At 48.8% G+C, this 12734-nt stretch overlaps 3 protein-coding genes across 3 annotated transcripts; all 3 read right to left on the bottom strand. All coding sequences in view use genetic code 12, as the record gives it.

The window, feature by feature from the left end:
- Positions 1 to 3578: 3578 nt before the first annotated feature.
- Positions 3579 to 3848, bottom strand: DIURU_004523 (uncharacterized protein; the record flags this gene model as incomplete). Its single annotated transcript, XM_034157406.1, has 1 exon — positions 3579 to 3848. One exon carries the CDS (start codon positions 3846 to 3848, stop codon positions 3579 to 3581), a length of 270 nt encoding a protein of 89 aa, XP_034010683.1.
- Positions 3849 to 4078: 230 nt separating this feature from the next.
- On the bottom strand, positions 4079 to 5122 carry DIURU_004522 (uncharacterized protein; the record flags this gene model as incomplete). Its single annotated transcript, XM_034157405.1, has 1 exon — positions 4079 to 5122. One exon carries the CDS (start codon positions 5120 to 5122, stop codon positions 4079 to 4081), a length of 1044 nt encoding a protein of 347 aa, XP_034010682.1.
- Positions 5123 to 6969: 1847 nt separating this feature from the next.
- Positions 6970 to 8886, bottom strand: DIURU_004521 (uncharacterized protein; the record flags this gene model as incomplete). The annotated part of the gene is made up of 1 exon (XM_034157404.1): positions 6970 to 8886. The coding sequence occupies one exon, from the start codon at positions 8884 to 8886 to the stop codon at positions 6970 to 6972; it is 1917 nt and encodes a 638-aa protein (XP_034010681.1).
- Between the last annotated feature and the right edge of the window lie 3848 nt (positions 8887 to 12734).

Genomic DNA, 12734 nt, shown 5'->3' with positions numbered 1-12734 from the left:
ATAATCAGCTTGCGTTTTCGCCTCAAGAGCGTGTGGCTCTTGTGAAACAAGTTCAACTACAGACACTGTAGTAGGATTCACTGTTCAACATTTATCGATAAGCTTTGCATTGACTTTTTAATATTGCTAAAACTACTTCAAATCTCACATTAACTAGCCCAACAATTTATCTACTGTTGAGAATCGGTTTCACCGGGATTCTCCGTAGAACTGGGAAGGTTATCATATTGGTTCTCCGACCTGCGGTCAGATTGTTTGGGGGGCATTCTGTAGTATAGGTACAGTAATCCCAGGAGTATTAAGCAAAGGCTCAAAGGTAACAAATGTAGTAATAAAAGTATAAAGGTAGATAAATATTTGATTCAGATTCTCAGTAGATTTCCCCAGACTATACATGAGTTGCAGTCAACATGTATATGCAGTCCAAGGGGTAAGCGCCACAGTGTGTAATTATAGACAGAATAGTGATTTGGCTCTGGCAAATCACGTGCAGTGGAAACACGGTACCACTACATAGTAAGGCTTGCATCAAGTCTCTACTATATCGGTAGCATCACAGCTCTGTAGACCAGATCCACCTGGCGCCTGTTCTCCAGTTATAGCTGTGGTGATGTCATTTTCGATCTCTAGCAGTTCAAACTCATACAACCTCCGGACCAGCCTGAAAGTAAACATACTGCTTCAACGGTTCACATGATAACGTGGTCAGGTGTCGTGAGACCCAATCTCATGGGCTTTTCGTCAGCAATCAACTTTGCCATTGCCACTCAGAATACACCTGACTTGAATTTCTGTGCAGGGATAAGCCGATGTTGGGTGCCACGGTGAACTGGTCTTATCGCCCGCAATGTCTCCGACTAATAGCATCCAATAGCATCTTGTGGACCTGACACTCAGCTTTATGAATGGCGTGTACAGTCCCCGCCCAAGTCTATCGCAGTTCGGTGTGTTGTCGGGTTGATACCTATTATCCAAAGCCAAATAATCCCACATGGCTGGCACTCAAATCACAGCAGGCGGTAGCACACTTGAAATGCCACATGTAACATCACCATTGTGATCACAAACACAGGGTGACGGGATGCGCGATTTTACTCGTAGCGTGGGGCGTGCACCAAACGATTTCACGCGAGAGAGTCAAGCAAAGCGCCATATGACGAGGGTAGAGCTACCAGTGACACTGGGGGAGTCATCTGGTTTTGCTACGACAGCCTGGCCTTCCTTAAAAGTGCCGACTTACCTTCCCATGGTAAGTAAAGTAGGTTCCAATGGCTGCAAATCACCCCATGCGCCATTACCAACTCGTTAAGCCACAAAGCTCAGTCCCCTTGCACACAGCATCGGCAGAATGGGTGCCCTGCCGGGGCATCGAAGTTTTGCATCCATTACTGTTTAGTCAGCAGCACGACCCACGTGATCCTGACTCACCTCAGTTTGAGTAAAGTCAGTGTCAACCAGCCATAACCAAAGCGACTAGTAGTGGTACTGTGAAGATTAATGGGTGACTTTGTTGTACCATCCAAAGTCACGCGCTGTCGACATCGTATGATACCTGAAACTGTTTCAACTGACGACCTGGCTAAATCGGGCCGCGCTCATCGTGCGAGATAAACAAACACGAAAATTTTGCCTGGCGGATACACATAAAGCCAGAATGAGGCTTGACGAGGGAACTCCAGCTTTTTAGCTTGCTCTGACCCCTCCCAAGGCGAGCGAGGACCCCCCATGTGGACAAGAACGCCCCTGATGCCGTTTCTCGGGGTCCCTTCCGTCGGCCTCGCACGACGCCACACCAAGCGCCCGAAGAGACAAACGACTGGTTTATTGGAGTACCAGGGAGTTATCGTTAGGGATCTGGCGTCTTTGCTACGGTTGAATACCTCGTCCCGTGGTGAATCTCGACGTGCCCATGCCAATGGACTGGACCGGGAAAAGAAATGAACCAGCGTGGTCTGTTTCTGTCACCAGACTTGATTTGAGGGCCCTGAGCTCCTAGTGTTCTCTCTGAGATTAATACGCTTTGCTTTCCCTTTGTATGACGTTGGTGTTGGACACTTCCGATGACAACCCTACAGCCTCAGCAAGCCTCAGTCCAAAGCGCAGGGGTGGACGATTACCAATAGTAAGTTGGCCGAGTTCTTCAGGGAACGCCCGGCGTGGGGCTGATATAGTAGCCGATGGAGGTCCCTCACGCTTGATTGAACAAGCGATGGCTTCCCATGAGACTTAGGTCCAACAGGATGGCCATTGCAACTTGACACGGCACGGCAACTGGTTCAGTGCCTGGTTGGTGTCCGATGGAGATTGCGTCGAGGAACACGATGTGGCAGCCGCGAGACGCCGAGCAACCCCGAAATACGACAAGAACAAGGTATTGTTGGTCGTTCACCTCACTTATGGGGCCATATATGAGCATCTGATGATGGGGGCTGTTGTCCTGGGCGTCACCACTGGCCGCAAGTAAGTGGGGTCGCATGCGAAATGATACTCGCGCTTGCAGAGCATCTAGAATGAAAGATGTGTGCAGGTATAAGTAGATACCCAAGGCGGCAGTGAGTGGAGTCTGCAGTTGTTAATGTACCAATTGTTTCGTGGGTGTTGCATCGGTGCTCCCCGTCTCGCGGCTTATCGAAGACGGGTCTGTTTGTGTAAACCGATATCCTGACGACCCAAGGTTGTTGAGTTGTACGAAGGTAGGCGTCGTCTTGAAAGCGGGGGCGACTCACTGCGCTGCATAGTCATCAGCCGCGAGCAGATAAGACTACACGTTTTTGATAGCACGGTATAGGTCGGAAAGCGCAATGTCGGCGACTTTGGCAGTAAACAACAGTTCCACACACAAACTGTATAAAGCGAGTGCTAATTTCACTTACTTGGGCTGGTTAGGCTTTTTCATACTCTGCCAGGCATCACCGCATTATAATCGCGCACCCAGAGCCGTTTGAGACCAAACTTTGTTCTGTTTGAATATGTTTGTATCGTAACGGAGATGGGTGGTGCTTGAGCTAAACGTGGCTTCATTCCACATCGGCCGATATCTGAATATCTCTGCTTGAATACCTCATTGTCGATAACATCGCCAAGAAGCACACTGACTGTAGTTATAACCGAACGGGGTGGGGCCAAAGGGTACCAGAACACAATTACAGACAGGGTGTTTATTCATGCTAGTGTGCTGTTGCTTCCTTTTTTTTTCTCTGCTTTTTTCACAGATCGTGCTTAGCTTCTTAACTGACACCGGACGGCTGTTTACTACAGAGACTATGTATGAACACAAGCCAGCCAACCGACTACAGTGCCGGTTCGCAATCACTAGGAACTACCTCTTACCTCTAGATATACAACTGAAAGTGTTTGCACTGCCTTCCTGAACCACCGCCCTGGGTAAGTGTTGGGGTCAATGTTCACACTACGTAAATCACATTTGAAGTATTCACTTACTTACTCGGACATACGAATTGCGCAGAAACTCGGGACTTGCCCGACGATGGCCAGCCGGGACCAGCCGGCCCCACCAATTTGAGGAAATTGAGAGAATGAAAGAGAGGTTGTACACAAAACACCAAAATGGAGACGGCTTAGGTTCGCCCGTCACTCTCCGCAATTTTCCAGGGGTTGACCAGCTTCCCTTCACAAAACCACTGGCCTCCGTATTTCCGATCGCTGCCAGGATTGTATGCCACGAACCCACTCGAGCTGGAGGGGTCTTGCGTCTCCAGCGGTGGCGAGCTCTCGATGTTGTCGGCATCGGACATCGTTACTTCCGGAACCGCGTATTCCTCGTGTTGGGATTTAGGTCCCTGACCTGTCTCCAATTGAGACGTGTTGCTGTTAACTGAGTCAGTCATTGTTGTCTTATCTACACAATGCGGTCGACTATAACCAAGCTTCCAGGAATAGGGGTAAAGAGAAAGCTAGTTAAAGTGTCGAGTTGATTGGATGTAGTAAGAGATGTGTTTTTTTCTATAAACCGCGCGACGTTCATATAGCTCGTCGCGCTCTTGTGCAGTCTAGCCTCTCACTTGACCGGACGGCACACCGAAATGGATGTGATTACCTAAACAACTGGTGGATCACATCAGCGGTCCGCCAACACCTCGTGATGATTGTTGTCGGAAGACGCCGAAATTTGGCAGCGCTTGGTGGGGTTATTGGACGACGGCAGCGTGTGTGAGCGCAGCAAGAAACCGCCACTCGTCGCCTGCTTCGGCATTTGACCATGATCATCCACATCCTCGCTGTTATCACCCACTTCACTCAGAGTCGACGCACGCAACACGATACGGGACGAGTCGAAGTCCCCTCGATTATCCGTATACACATCGAAGAGCCCCTCCCATGGTGTTTTGCAAGCCCACGGGATGCTCGGGGGAGATTCGGGCTGTTTGTTGTTCAAGATGTCGCCAATCGCCGCCATGAATGTCATCCACCGGTGGCGCAAATCGTCATGGTCGATGATGAATTCCTTAACAAACAGAAAGTTTTTGGGGTCCAGCCAACACTTTTCAACCTTAACTGTTTCCCACAACCAAGGACTAATGTTGATAATGATGTAAAAGCCGCAGTTAATTAAGTCGCTCTGGCGCACCACTTCTGGCTTGTGTACATTAATTTGCAGCGTATCAACCTTCACAGAGTACCGAGCCTGGCAGCAACCCACTATAAACTTCTTGAGCTCCTCCGTCGTGCTGGCATCTTCGCGGTTGAGCAGGTCGAGTAGAAACACGTTGGCGTTTCCGTCATTCAGTAGTAGCGAAGAAAACTCGCGGGTCCCCCAGATGACCCAGTGGTTCTCTGTGTTAACCACCCCGATGATGTAGTCGTACAGCTTGAAGTCAATATCCGCAAACATCTTAGTTCTCTCAGGACCCGAACTACTCGATTTGAGCCACTTTGAGTAAATCAATGAGTCAAACACGTAGACCTTCTTGTCGGAATGTTTTTCAAAATCGAAGACGACAAATCGCACCATGGCATTCACCAATCCATCAGAGAGAGCCTGATTGTCTGGAATCCTCGCCAATTCCCCTTTTTGAATAGCAAATCTGTGCCAGTTTTGAACATTTTTGCCCCAAGTTCGGGGAACCTTCTTTTCCTTGCGTGGGTTTTTCGGGAACAACATGATTACACCGTAATCGAGGGATTCGACCATTTTGTGACCACCCAGGGTGTCCTTGGAAAAGGAGACCATCACCTAGTTAAGCGTGTTAATAGAGAACAAGAATTTTCGTTTTTTTTTCTCACTCGTTATTTGAGCCCTTAGTCACGCCCTGCACCCTCGACACTTCCCCTCGCTGCCTAAAAGTATGTGGGATGCGCGCGATAAGAGAGACGTGAAGTGGCCAGTTCGTGGGAACTCGCTTCTCAATCATGATAGTGCACCCTGACTCGAGCGACTATGCCGGCAGATTCACTATGTTGTGGTTGTTTGGTGGAAAGCGTTGGCATTTCTCAGCGTGTCGCATAATTGCACTGTTATGGAAGAATCGCGGGTGCATACGGCATAATGGTCGGAGTTAGCCATAGCTAAACCCGGCGTCGTGGAGGAGGCCCTTCTTGGGAAGTCGAGGCGGCGAAGGCGGCCTCACCCCGTGGAGTTCTGCCGATTTTGGAGGGAAGGCAGCTTTCAGATGACTGGAATCGAACACCCGTGCTCCCACGCCCTACGCTCTTCCACGCATCTCCGCAAAGTGACAAGGCCTGCCAGCTAAAAGAAGACGACAGGTGGTTACAGCTGTGCTCGTGTGGAACCAGAGCCACATGACGACGGGAAAGAGACAACACAAACTTTCCAACAAAGTTCGAGACACCCTCCATTCTGCTGTATCTGGCTAAGTACGCCACGAGGCTAACAGAAGTATATCGGTCGAGCTGATGGTGTTTACTCGGGACCATAGTGTAATGGATATACCGCTTCTATGGAGGAGATCAAGGTTCGATTCTTTGTGGAAATGGCTTGCATATCTCCCTGCTGGCTGACCAACTTCTTGCTATAACGTATCATGACAGTGATGATTGCTCCCTCACTTCAGTCTGGCTGGATTTGATGGTGGAACGCTTGAGTATCCTCTAAGATGGACGTCTTGGACTTTTCCACAGTTGCACACGATTAGATCAAAGTTTTTTGGTTTGTTTGTTTGTATTTATTTCATATCTCAGCTCCTTGTGATCATATTCTGGAAAAGCAGATTGGGGAATATAACAAATGTATGGCCAAGGACATCAATGACCGCCTGCGATGAATGTTGTTGGGCAAACCCTCTATTGGTTGTTCTAATCAAGGAGTACGTCACCTGATCAGAGGCATCTGCCCACGACTGTGACTTGTAATGGCTGACATGTCCCTACGAGGGTGATCAGGGTTCGATTCCCTGTAGGAAAAAATTGCCTTGCCAAATACATTCCTTACACCTCTGAGTGTAGAGGACGGCTTTAGCCCCCTCATACCACTGGATGTCAATTGACGTTTTCGAAGTATGGTACACTTGAGTTATCTTCAAGGCGTTTTTATAAGTTGTACAGTTTCACCTAAACACAATGAAAAACAACAAGCGGGTTCATACCGATGTCCAATAAATAAGGGTTACAAGTATGGACCAATGAAGTCAGGCAGGTCCGTCCCTCACAGCGCTCCTGTTCCCCATCGAAGCATTTGTTTCTCTAGATCGGTCTTAAGTGAAGGCTCTTATGTGTATTAGCAAATGAATTGTAACGACCAGTGCGCCAGTATTCAAGTAGATGCGACTATCACTTAAGGCCCCCCGAACAGAAGCCGATCTGATACAATGGATTGAACAGCACCGGCAATACCTTGAGACAGGGAGTGGTAGTCGGCTCTCTCGAAGCGTCTACGATATCGATACTGGTATCAACGCAACGTATTAGGTGTAAGAAAGCAGCCTACAAATTGCCAATTCGCTTACCATACATTCATAAACTCATACACAGTCCATTTACACATAATTCCGTTCACTTCTCAGTCGCATCTCCATCAGTAATCATCACAACCGTGTCCGGCCGAATTTGAGCATCGAAAGCGAGACCTCGCATGAGCTCATCCATCACAACTTCGTTCTTACCCTTGTGGATGCCACAAATGAAGCGCGTGTTCGCGTTAAAATGGTACGTGACTTTGTAAACAGCCCTCAAGAACGCGTTGAGCAATCTTTCCTGGACGTGCTCGTTCGGCAGCTCGATTCCGCCAAGAGTAATTTCACCCTTGTCACCAAATGTCATGAAGCCCCCACCGAAACCGGTATTCTTGGCATAGTGGACAAAAGCTGACGCGAGAGTGTATCTCGCCGTCGTCAAGTTCGCAGTTTCAATGACCTCCTTATATTTTTGCTCGGCAATTTTCACCAAGCTGTCCACTGCCGCGTCGACGAAGGCGTCCAACGCACTCTTGAAATCCTGCTGCATCTGGATGAGTACTCGGGGCTCCGTGCCGTCGTAGTGACCTGTGGGTTCAGCACTGTGGAGTTCTTCGAAGATCTCCATCCCCTTGACGAGCCCTTTCAGCTTAGCCTCCAAACGCGCGGCTTCACTTAAGTGGTTATTGTATCTCGTCGCTAACTTCTGCCACTGATTAATGTCGTCAACCCTGTCCTGTGGAAGTTTGTGTACCGCCTGCGCCGCGTAAAGCACGCCCACATGCGAGACGTACAGTAGATCGTCGTCTTCCAATTTATGAGAGACCACCTCGAGCTCATTCTGATAGACTTCGTCCGCTTTTATGATCTCGTTGAGTTGGGCGGACTCCTCCATAGTGGCGTACAACTTTGACTCGATATTGTGAGGCTTCCAGTTATTCAACTTACGCCTGGCTTCTTGTACTCTGGATAAGTCGATATTGAAGACGTCATCAGTCGCCAACCCGTTTTCCCCAATGGCTTTCTTCATAGAGTCAGTGAGCTTCTTGGTAGTTTCCTTCATGTCGCGCAAGTCCTCTTCGTAATGCTCAAGTTGTTTCTTCAAAATCTCCGCCACTAAGTCAAGGATTTCCAGAAGTCTCTCGTTCTCGCGTTTGCTCGCCTTTACTTTCTCGAGTTGCAGAGAAGCTGAATTTTTGAGGTCCTGGCGGACTAATTTTGCACAACGGTCTTGTTCTTCGCGTTCAGAATCACACTCAGAGCGCTTCTTTCGTAAATTGGTGCTGCAATCGCCGAGAAAGTCAGCTCCAGGCATAGCAGCCTTCAAGGCGCGAGCCTGCTCAACAGCTTTTTTGCGGAGTTCCTCAAGGTTAGCTTCTGATGCGTTGTTCAACAAGGTATTGTTCGACAAGTCCTCAGTTGGGTGAACAAACTTTCGAAAGCTATCCGCTGAGCCGAGTTTTGCAAAGTCTTCGCCGGTAAAGACACACCGGAAGAGTTTTAATTTCAGCACTTCGTCGAAGAAAAGTTTTTCTTCGACGTTTCTCTTTTTCCCACCTCTCGTGATTGTATACTTCCATTCACCATGGCCAGGGCCACTGAGGGAAGCCGAAAAAGTCACGGTCAGGTGGGGCTCAGTCGGTACTTTGACATCGATTTCTACCGATCCAGTACCCTTATCATCGCGAAAATCTTCTCTTGTGTCCTTGTGCATCAGCGCTCTCAAAATACTGTAGAACGACTGGGACGACTTCAGTACTGTCCGAATCGGTACCGTCGATGATATGCTTCTGGTGGGAACCCCCCGAGCCTTTTTGATTGTCGGCGAAGTAGATGGCTGCGGCACTCTTATAACCGGGTATATGGTCAAAGTCCCCGATCCATACCCCTTCACATTCTTGAGTCTCATCTGGGTAATCGGCGCCTCATTTTGGCATTCAAACAACCGAAAATAAAGGGCCCCCTCCAGTATAAGCTCCTTAAGGATACCAGTCTCGTCTGTGCCTGAGATTTCCATTTTTGTTGGCGTGGCAAAAGCGGGCGCGAACGAATAAAGACGGCCACCCTCAGGAAGCGGACAACTATGCAGGTAATCAGCTCCAAAAAAAATCACCATTAGATTCTATTCAGGTTAACACCATCGACCTGACTAGGCGCAGGTCGCCAGCTATACCACACGATTGGACTAGCTGATAGTCGAAGCACCCATATTTCGCTCTTTGCATCCACGTAAAGTTTTCAATCTCGCCGCTTTACCGGTTTTTCAACATCAAATCCATTCTCCGTGCGTCACTGGGCAGTCAATTGTTACAAAGACGCGCTTCTTCCTTAAGCAACGTGTGTTACCAGTGTCTCGCACACACACCATAGCGGGTCTAACCTGCAACAGGACGGCGACTCGACTCCACTGCAAATGTGATTTACTGACCCTCGGCATGGAACACTAGTGACGACAGCACCTTACCTGCCGCTGCTCCATAGTGTGTCGTTTCCGCCGCGCCCATGGAGTGACGATGGACAAGCGTCATTATGTTGGCCACTCCTGAAGATCTTGGACCGCAACCACCCCCACCGCTCCCATAATGTTACCGGAGTACCAAAATCTGGTGGCATTCCGCCAATTTGTTCCACTCAAAGGGGAGAGTCGGCACGACTTCCGATTCCATCGGCACCAGATCCAATAACACAACCCTTTGCCTGCACGCCACCACTGCCTGGCATATGTCCCGCGTGCTCCAGGCAGGCACTGGGATGATTGGCCAGCATTGCCTGACGATCTCTGAAAGTTCTTCAATAAGGCACCGCCGTGGAGGCCTTACTGATGGTAACTCAACCAATGGTGTGGCTGGTGGCCACAATAGGTGCCAGGTTTTCGAATTGCCCGTCAGAACCGAGTCAACTCGTCTTACGCCTCACCTGCCGTGATCAGTCTTCTTGAACATTGGCACCTGCGTGTACAAGGCGTACCCCGCTGCTCTGCGCCCTCTGCTTGAACAAGTGGAGCATCCAGTAGTGGTAGTGGTCGGGAATCTCAGCGGGAGTGGCTAATTCGACAAAGAGCTTTTCTTGTGGCTGTTTCTTCCTGGTTGGTACAGATGCGTGTTCGAGTTGATCGAAATTGTGGAATCGATTGCACACCCCCCGATCAGGTCCTCTTTGCTTGCCTCTGCTGCTAGTAATGCCCATAATAAGACAATAACTGTTGCTTTGCGTGGTTCCACAGGTGACTCGGCAGAGCACTGCTACTCAACTTGAATCGGGCGGTGTTAGCGTATAGTCCTCTTCGTTGCACACTGAAATTGCTGCGGTGGTCACCAATGGTGACACAGATGGGATGCAATCGCTCGTATAAAGCAATTTCCCGCGGTCGTGGCGGCGGCGTTGTCGGAAGGTATGTTCCAGGCCCTCTTTCAGCAAGAAAAAAAGGCACTAGTCTCTCGGCTAATAGCTGGACTCGCTGCCGGTGCGTAAATCACCGCAGAAGACTTCAATCTGGCGAGGAGGCTAGTCATTTCGCCAGAAAATGTCTCAGTAGTGACATGGTTAATGCGCGGTGTTTACATATTGAATGCTGGTGAAAAAAGGGTCGCCGTCGCGAAGACAACAACGGCTAGTGATTTCGGCGATGCCAGGAGCGGGTCCACCAAACGAACGCCACTAATAAAGGTGGCTGCGTGCTGTTGTTGCCTCGCACGACTATCTCGGTCACTACTCGCGTGTCTTCGTGACCGAAGCAGGGTTTTGAAGGGGATAGTGCCCTATGCGAAGGGCTATACCGATGCTCGCTTATCGTAACCGAAAAATCCCACCGATAACGGCATTGGGGGTCGATGAAGTTTTCTATTCAGAAGTTGCACTACTGATTTGTTATGATTGGTAGTGACTTGTCGGTTCTAAGCCAAGCACGGAGCGACAACCCGCACTCCTCTGGCACCGCCACTTCATAATAAAAAGCTATGTAGTGATAGCCCAACATCGCCATCATGCCTGTGCCCCAATCAATCACGGTGTGACGGTACACGCCCGGTTTGTCAAGATCAGTTAAAGATCGCCCGGGGTTAGGCAATTTCAACGGCCACCAACGTCGGCTATCTGTTTAGAAGCCAAGCAAGTGATCCTCTAGCGGTTCACTCACAAGTGACAACGATGAGTCCGGAGGTGTCAATGGGGCCCCTCGAGGTGCCAAAGAGTGCCAAACAGCGGTCTATACATGGCTGACGCTTTTGGTGCTGGCGGCAATTCGAGTTTAAGGTCGCGGCCATATTGTTACTGTGAGGACTCGAACGCTCTGGTGTGTCTGATAGACAGAAAGTTGACCTTTATTCAGGTTTCCTGACGAAATAGTAAAGTTTTCAGTAAATTACAACACTCCCATGGAGTTGGCACAAGCACCGGCTTACTCGGACATACGAATTGCGCAGAAACTCGGGACTTGCCCTACGATGGCCAGCCGGGACCAGCCGGCCCCACCAATTTGAGGAAATTGAGAGAATGAAAGAGAGATTGTACACAAAACACCAAAATGGAGACGGCTTAGGTTCGCCCGTCACTCTCCGCAATTTTCCAGGGGTTGACCAGCTTCCCTTCACAAAACCACTGGCCTCCGTGTTTCCGAACGCTGCCAGGATTGTATGCCGCGAACCCACTCGAGCTGGAGGGGTCTTGCGTCTCCAGAGGTGGCGAGCTCTCGATGTTGTTGAGACCGTTTTTCTGAAACAATTTGACCTTTTAAACCAATGATGCTTTCTCACTCGCTATCGGTCGCTTTATTGTGAATTTTAGGGTACTGGATTACCTTAACGTGCTACGAATGCAGATGACGGCATCACGCGAAATTATTGGCGTGAAGGCACAAACCGTCGACAATCGATACAATGGGCCTTGTTGATATGCGCGTTTACCACCACTTTTGAGATGGACCAGCAATGTTTGTTAACGTCAAAACAGTTTTGAACTCACACTTTTTAGCAGGTGATATAGTAGCAAGGTTTGGTCAAGCAATAAGCCGATGTTGTTTGTAGTGCTCAAATTACAGGGAGAAAACCACGCCGTCCCAAACAACCAATGTGAAGTGTATCGCGTGATTTCACTACAGCGACAACGGCGTGCTCACCCCATTTGGTTGAACAAACTATCACCCAGTAGAAAACAATTAATGCAAATCATTGGTAACTTGAATTAAAATGTTTGTTTTGACATATTGTACATTTGATGGAAAGAAGATTCGCTACAATCAACAATGTACAAAGGTCAAGACCATAAAAAAATGCATTAACGTTGGGCCCACTATTGGAATCGTCGGCAATGTGTACCCGCGATACCAGGAACAAACTATCAAGAAGTTGAGGTAATGAAGCCATTTTGTCGCCGAGTGTCAACACTATCAACTCTAGAAGCTCATAAGCTCCACGAATCGCCTCGCTATTGGTGGAGTCATTGTACCGGATCCTATCCAAGCAAACTTGTGTGAGATCTTGTACATGAGACGAGCTCGGAGGTAAGCCAGGAAACCCATGGTAGACTACCTTCCTGAGGAAATGAAGGAAGTGCAACAAGTCCAACTCATGGTTTTTAGTTTTCAATAAGGCATCGACGACTACCCGATACAAATCCCATACATCTGCCAGCATTTTATCAAGGGAATCAGCAAAACCGTAAATTATGGGAATTAGAGGTTCCGTCGTCAAATAATGAACACTGGTAACAACCTCCACGATTTTCACAAACTGTAACGCTATTACTTTTTTAACATCATGGCATATCGGTTTGAGAAATGCAGCTATGTTAAATACCAACTCCTTCGCCAGGCTAAATGTTCGCGAACCGTTTCCATCACCCCTTAAAACCACATGGCAGACATGCGGC

The sequence above is a fragment of the Diutina rugosa genome (genome assembly GCF_008704595.1).
Source record: "Diutina rugosa strain CBS 613 chromosome Unknown scaffold96_size12714, whole genome shotgun sequence".
Taxonomy (NCBI): Eukaryota; Fungi; Ascomycota; class Pichiomycetes; order Serinales; family Debaryomycetaceae; genus Diutina; species Diutina rugosa.
This window is presented reverse-complemented; position numbering and strand designations above follow the sequence as displayed.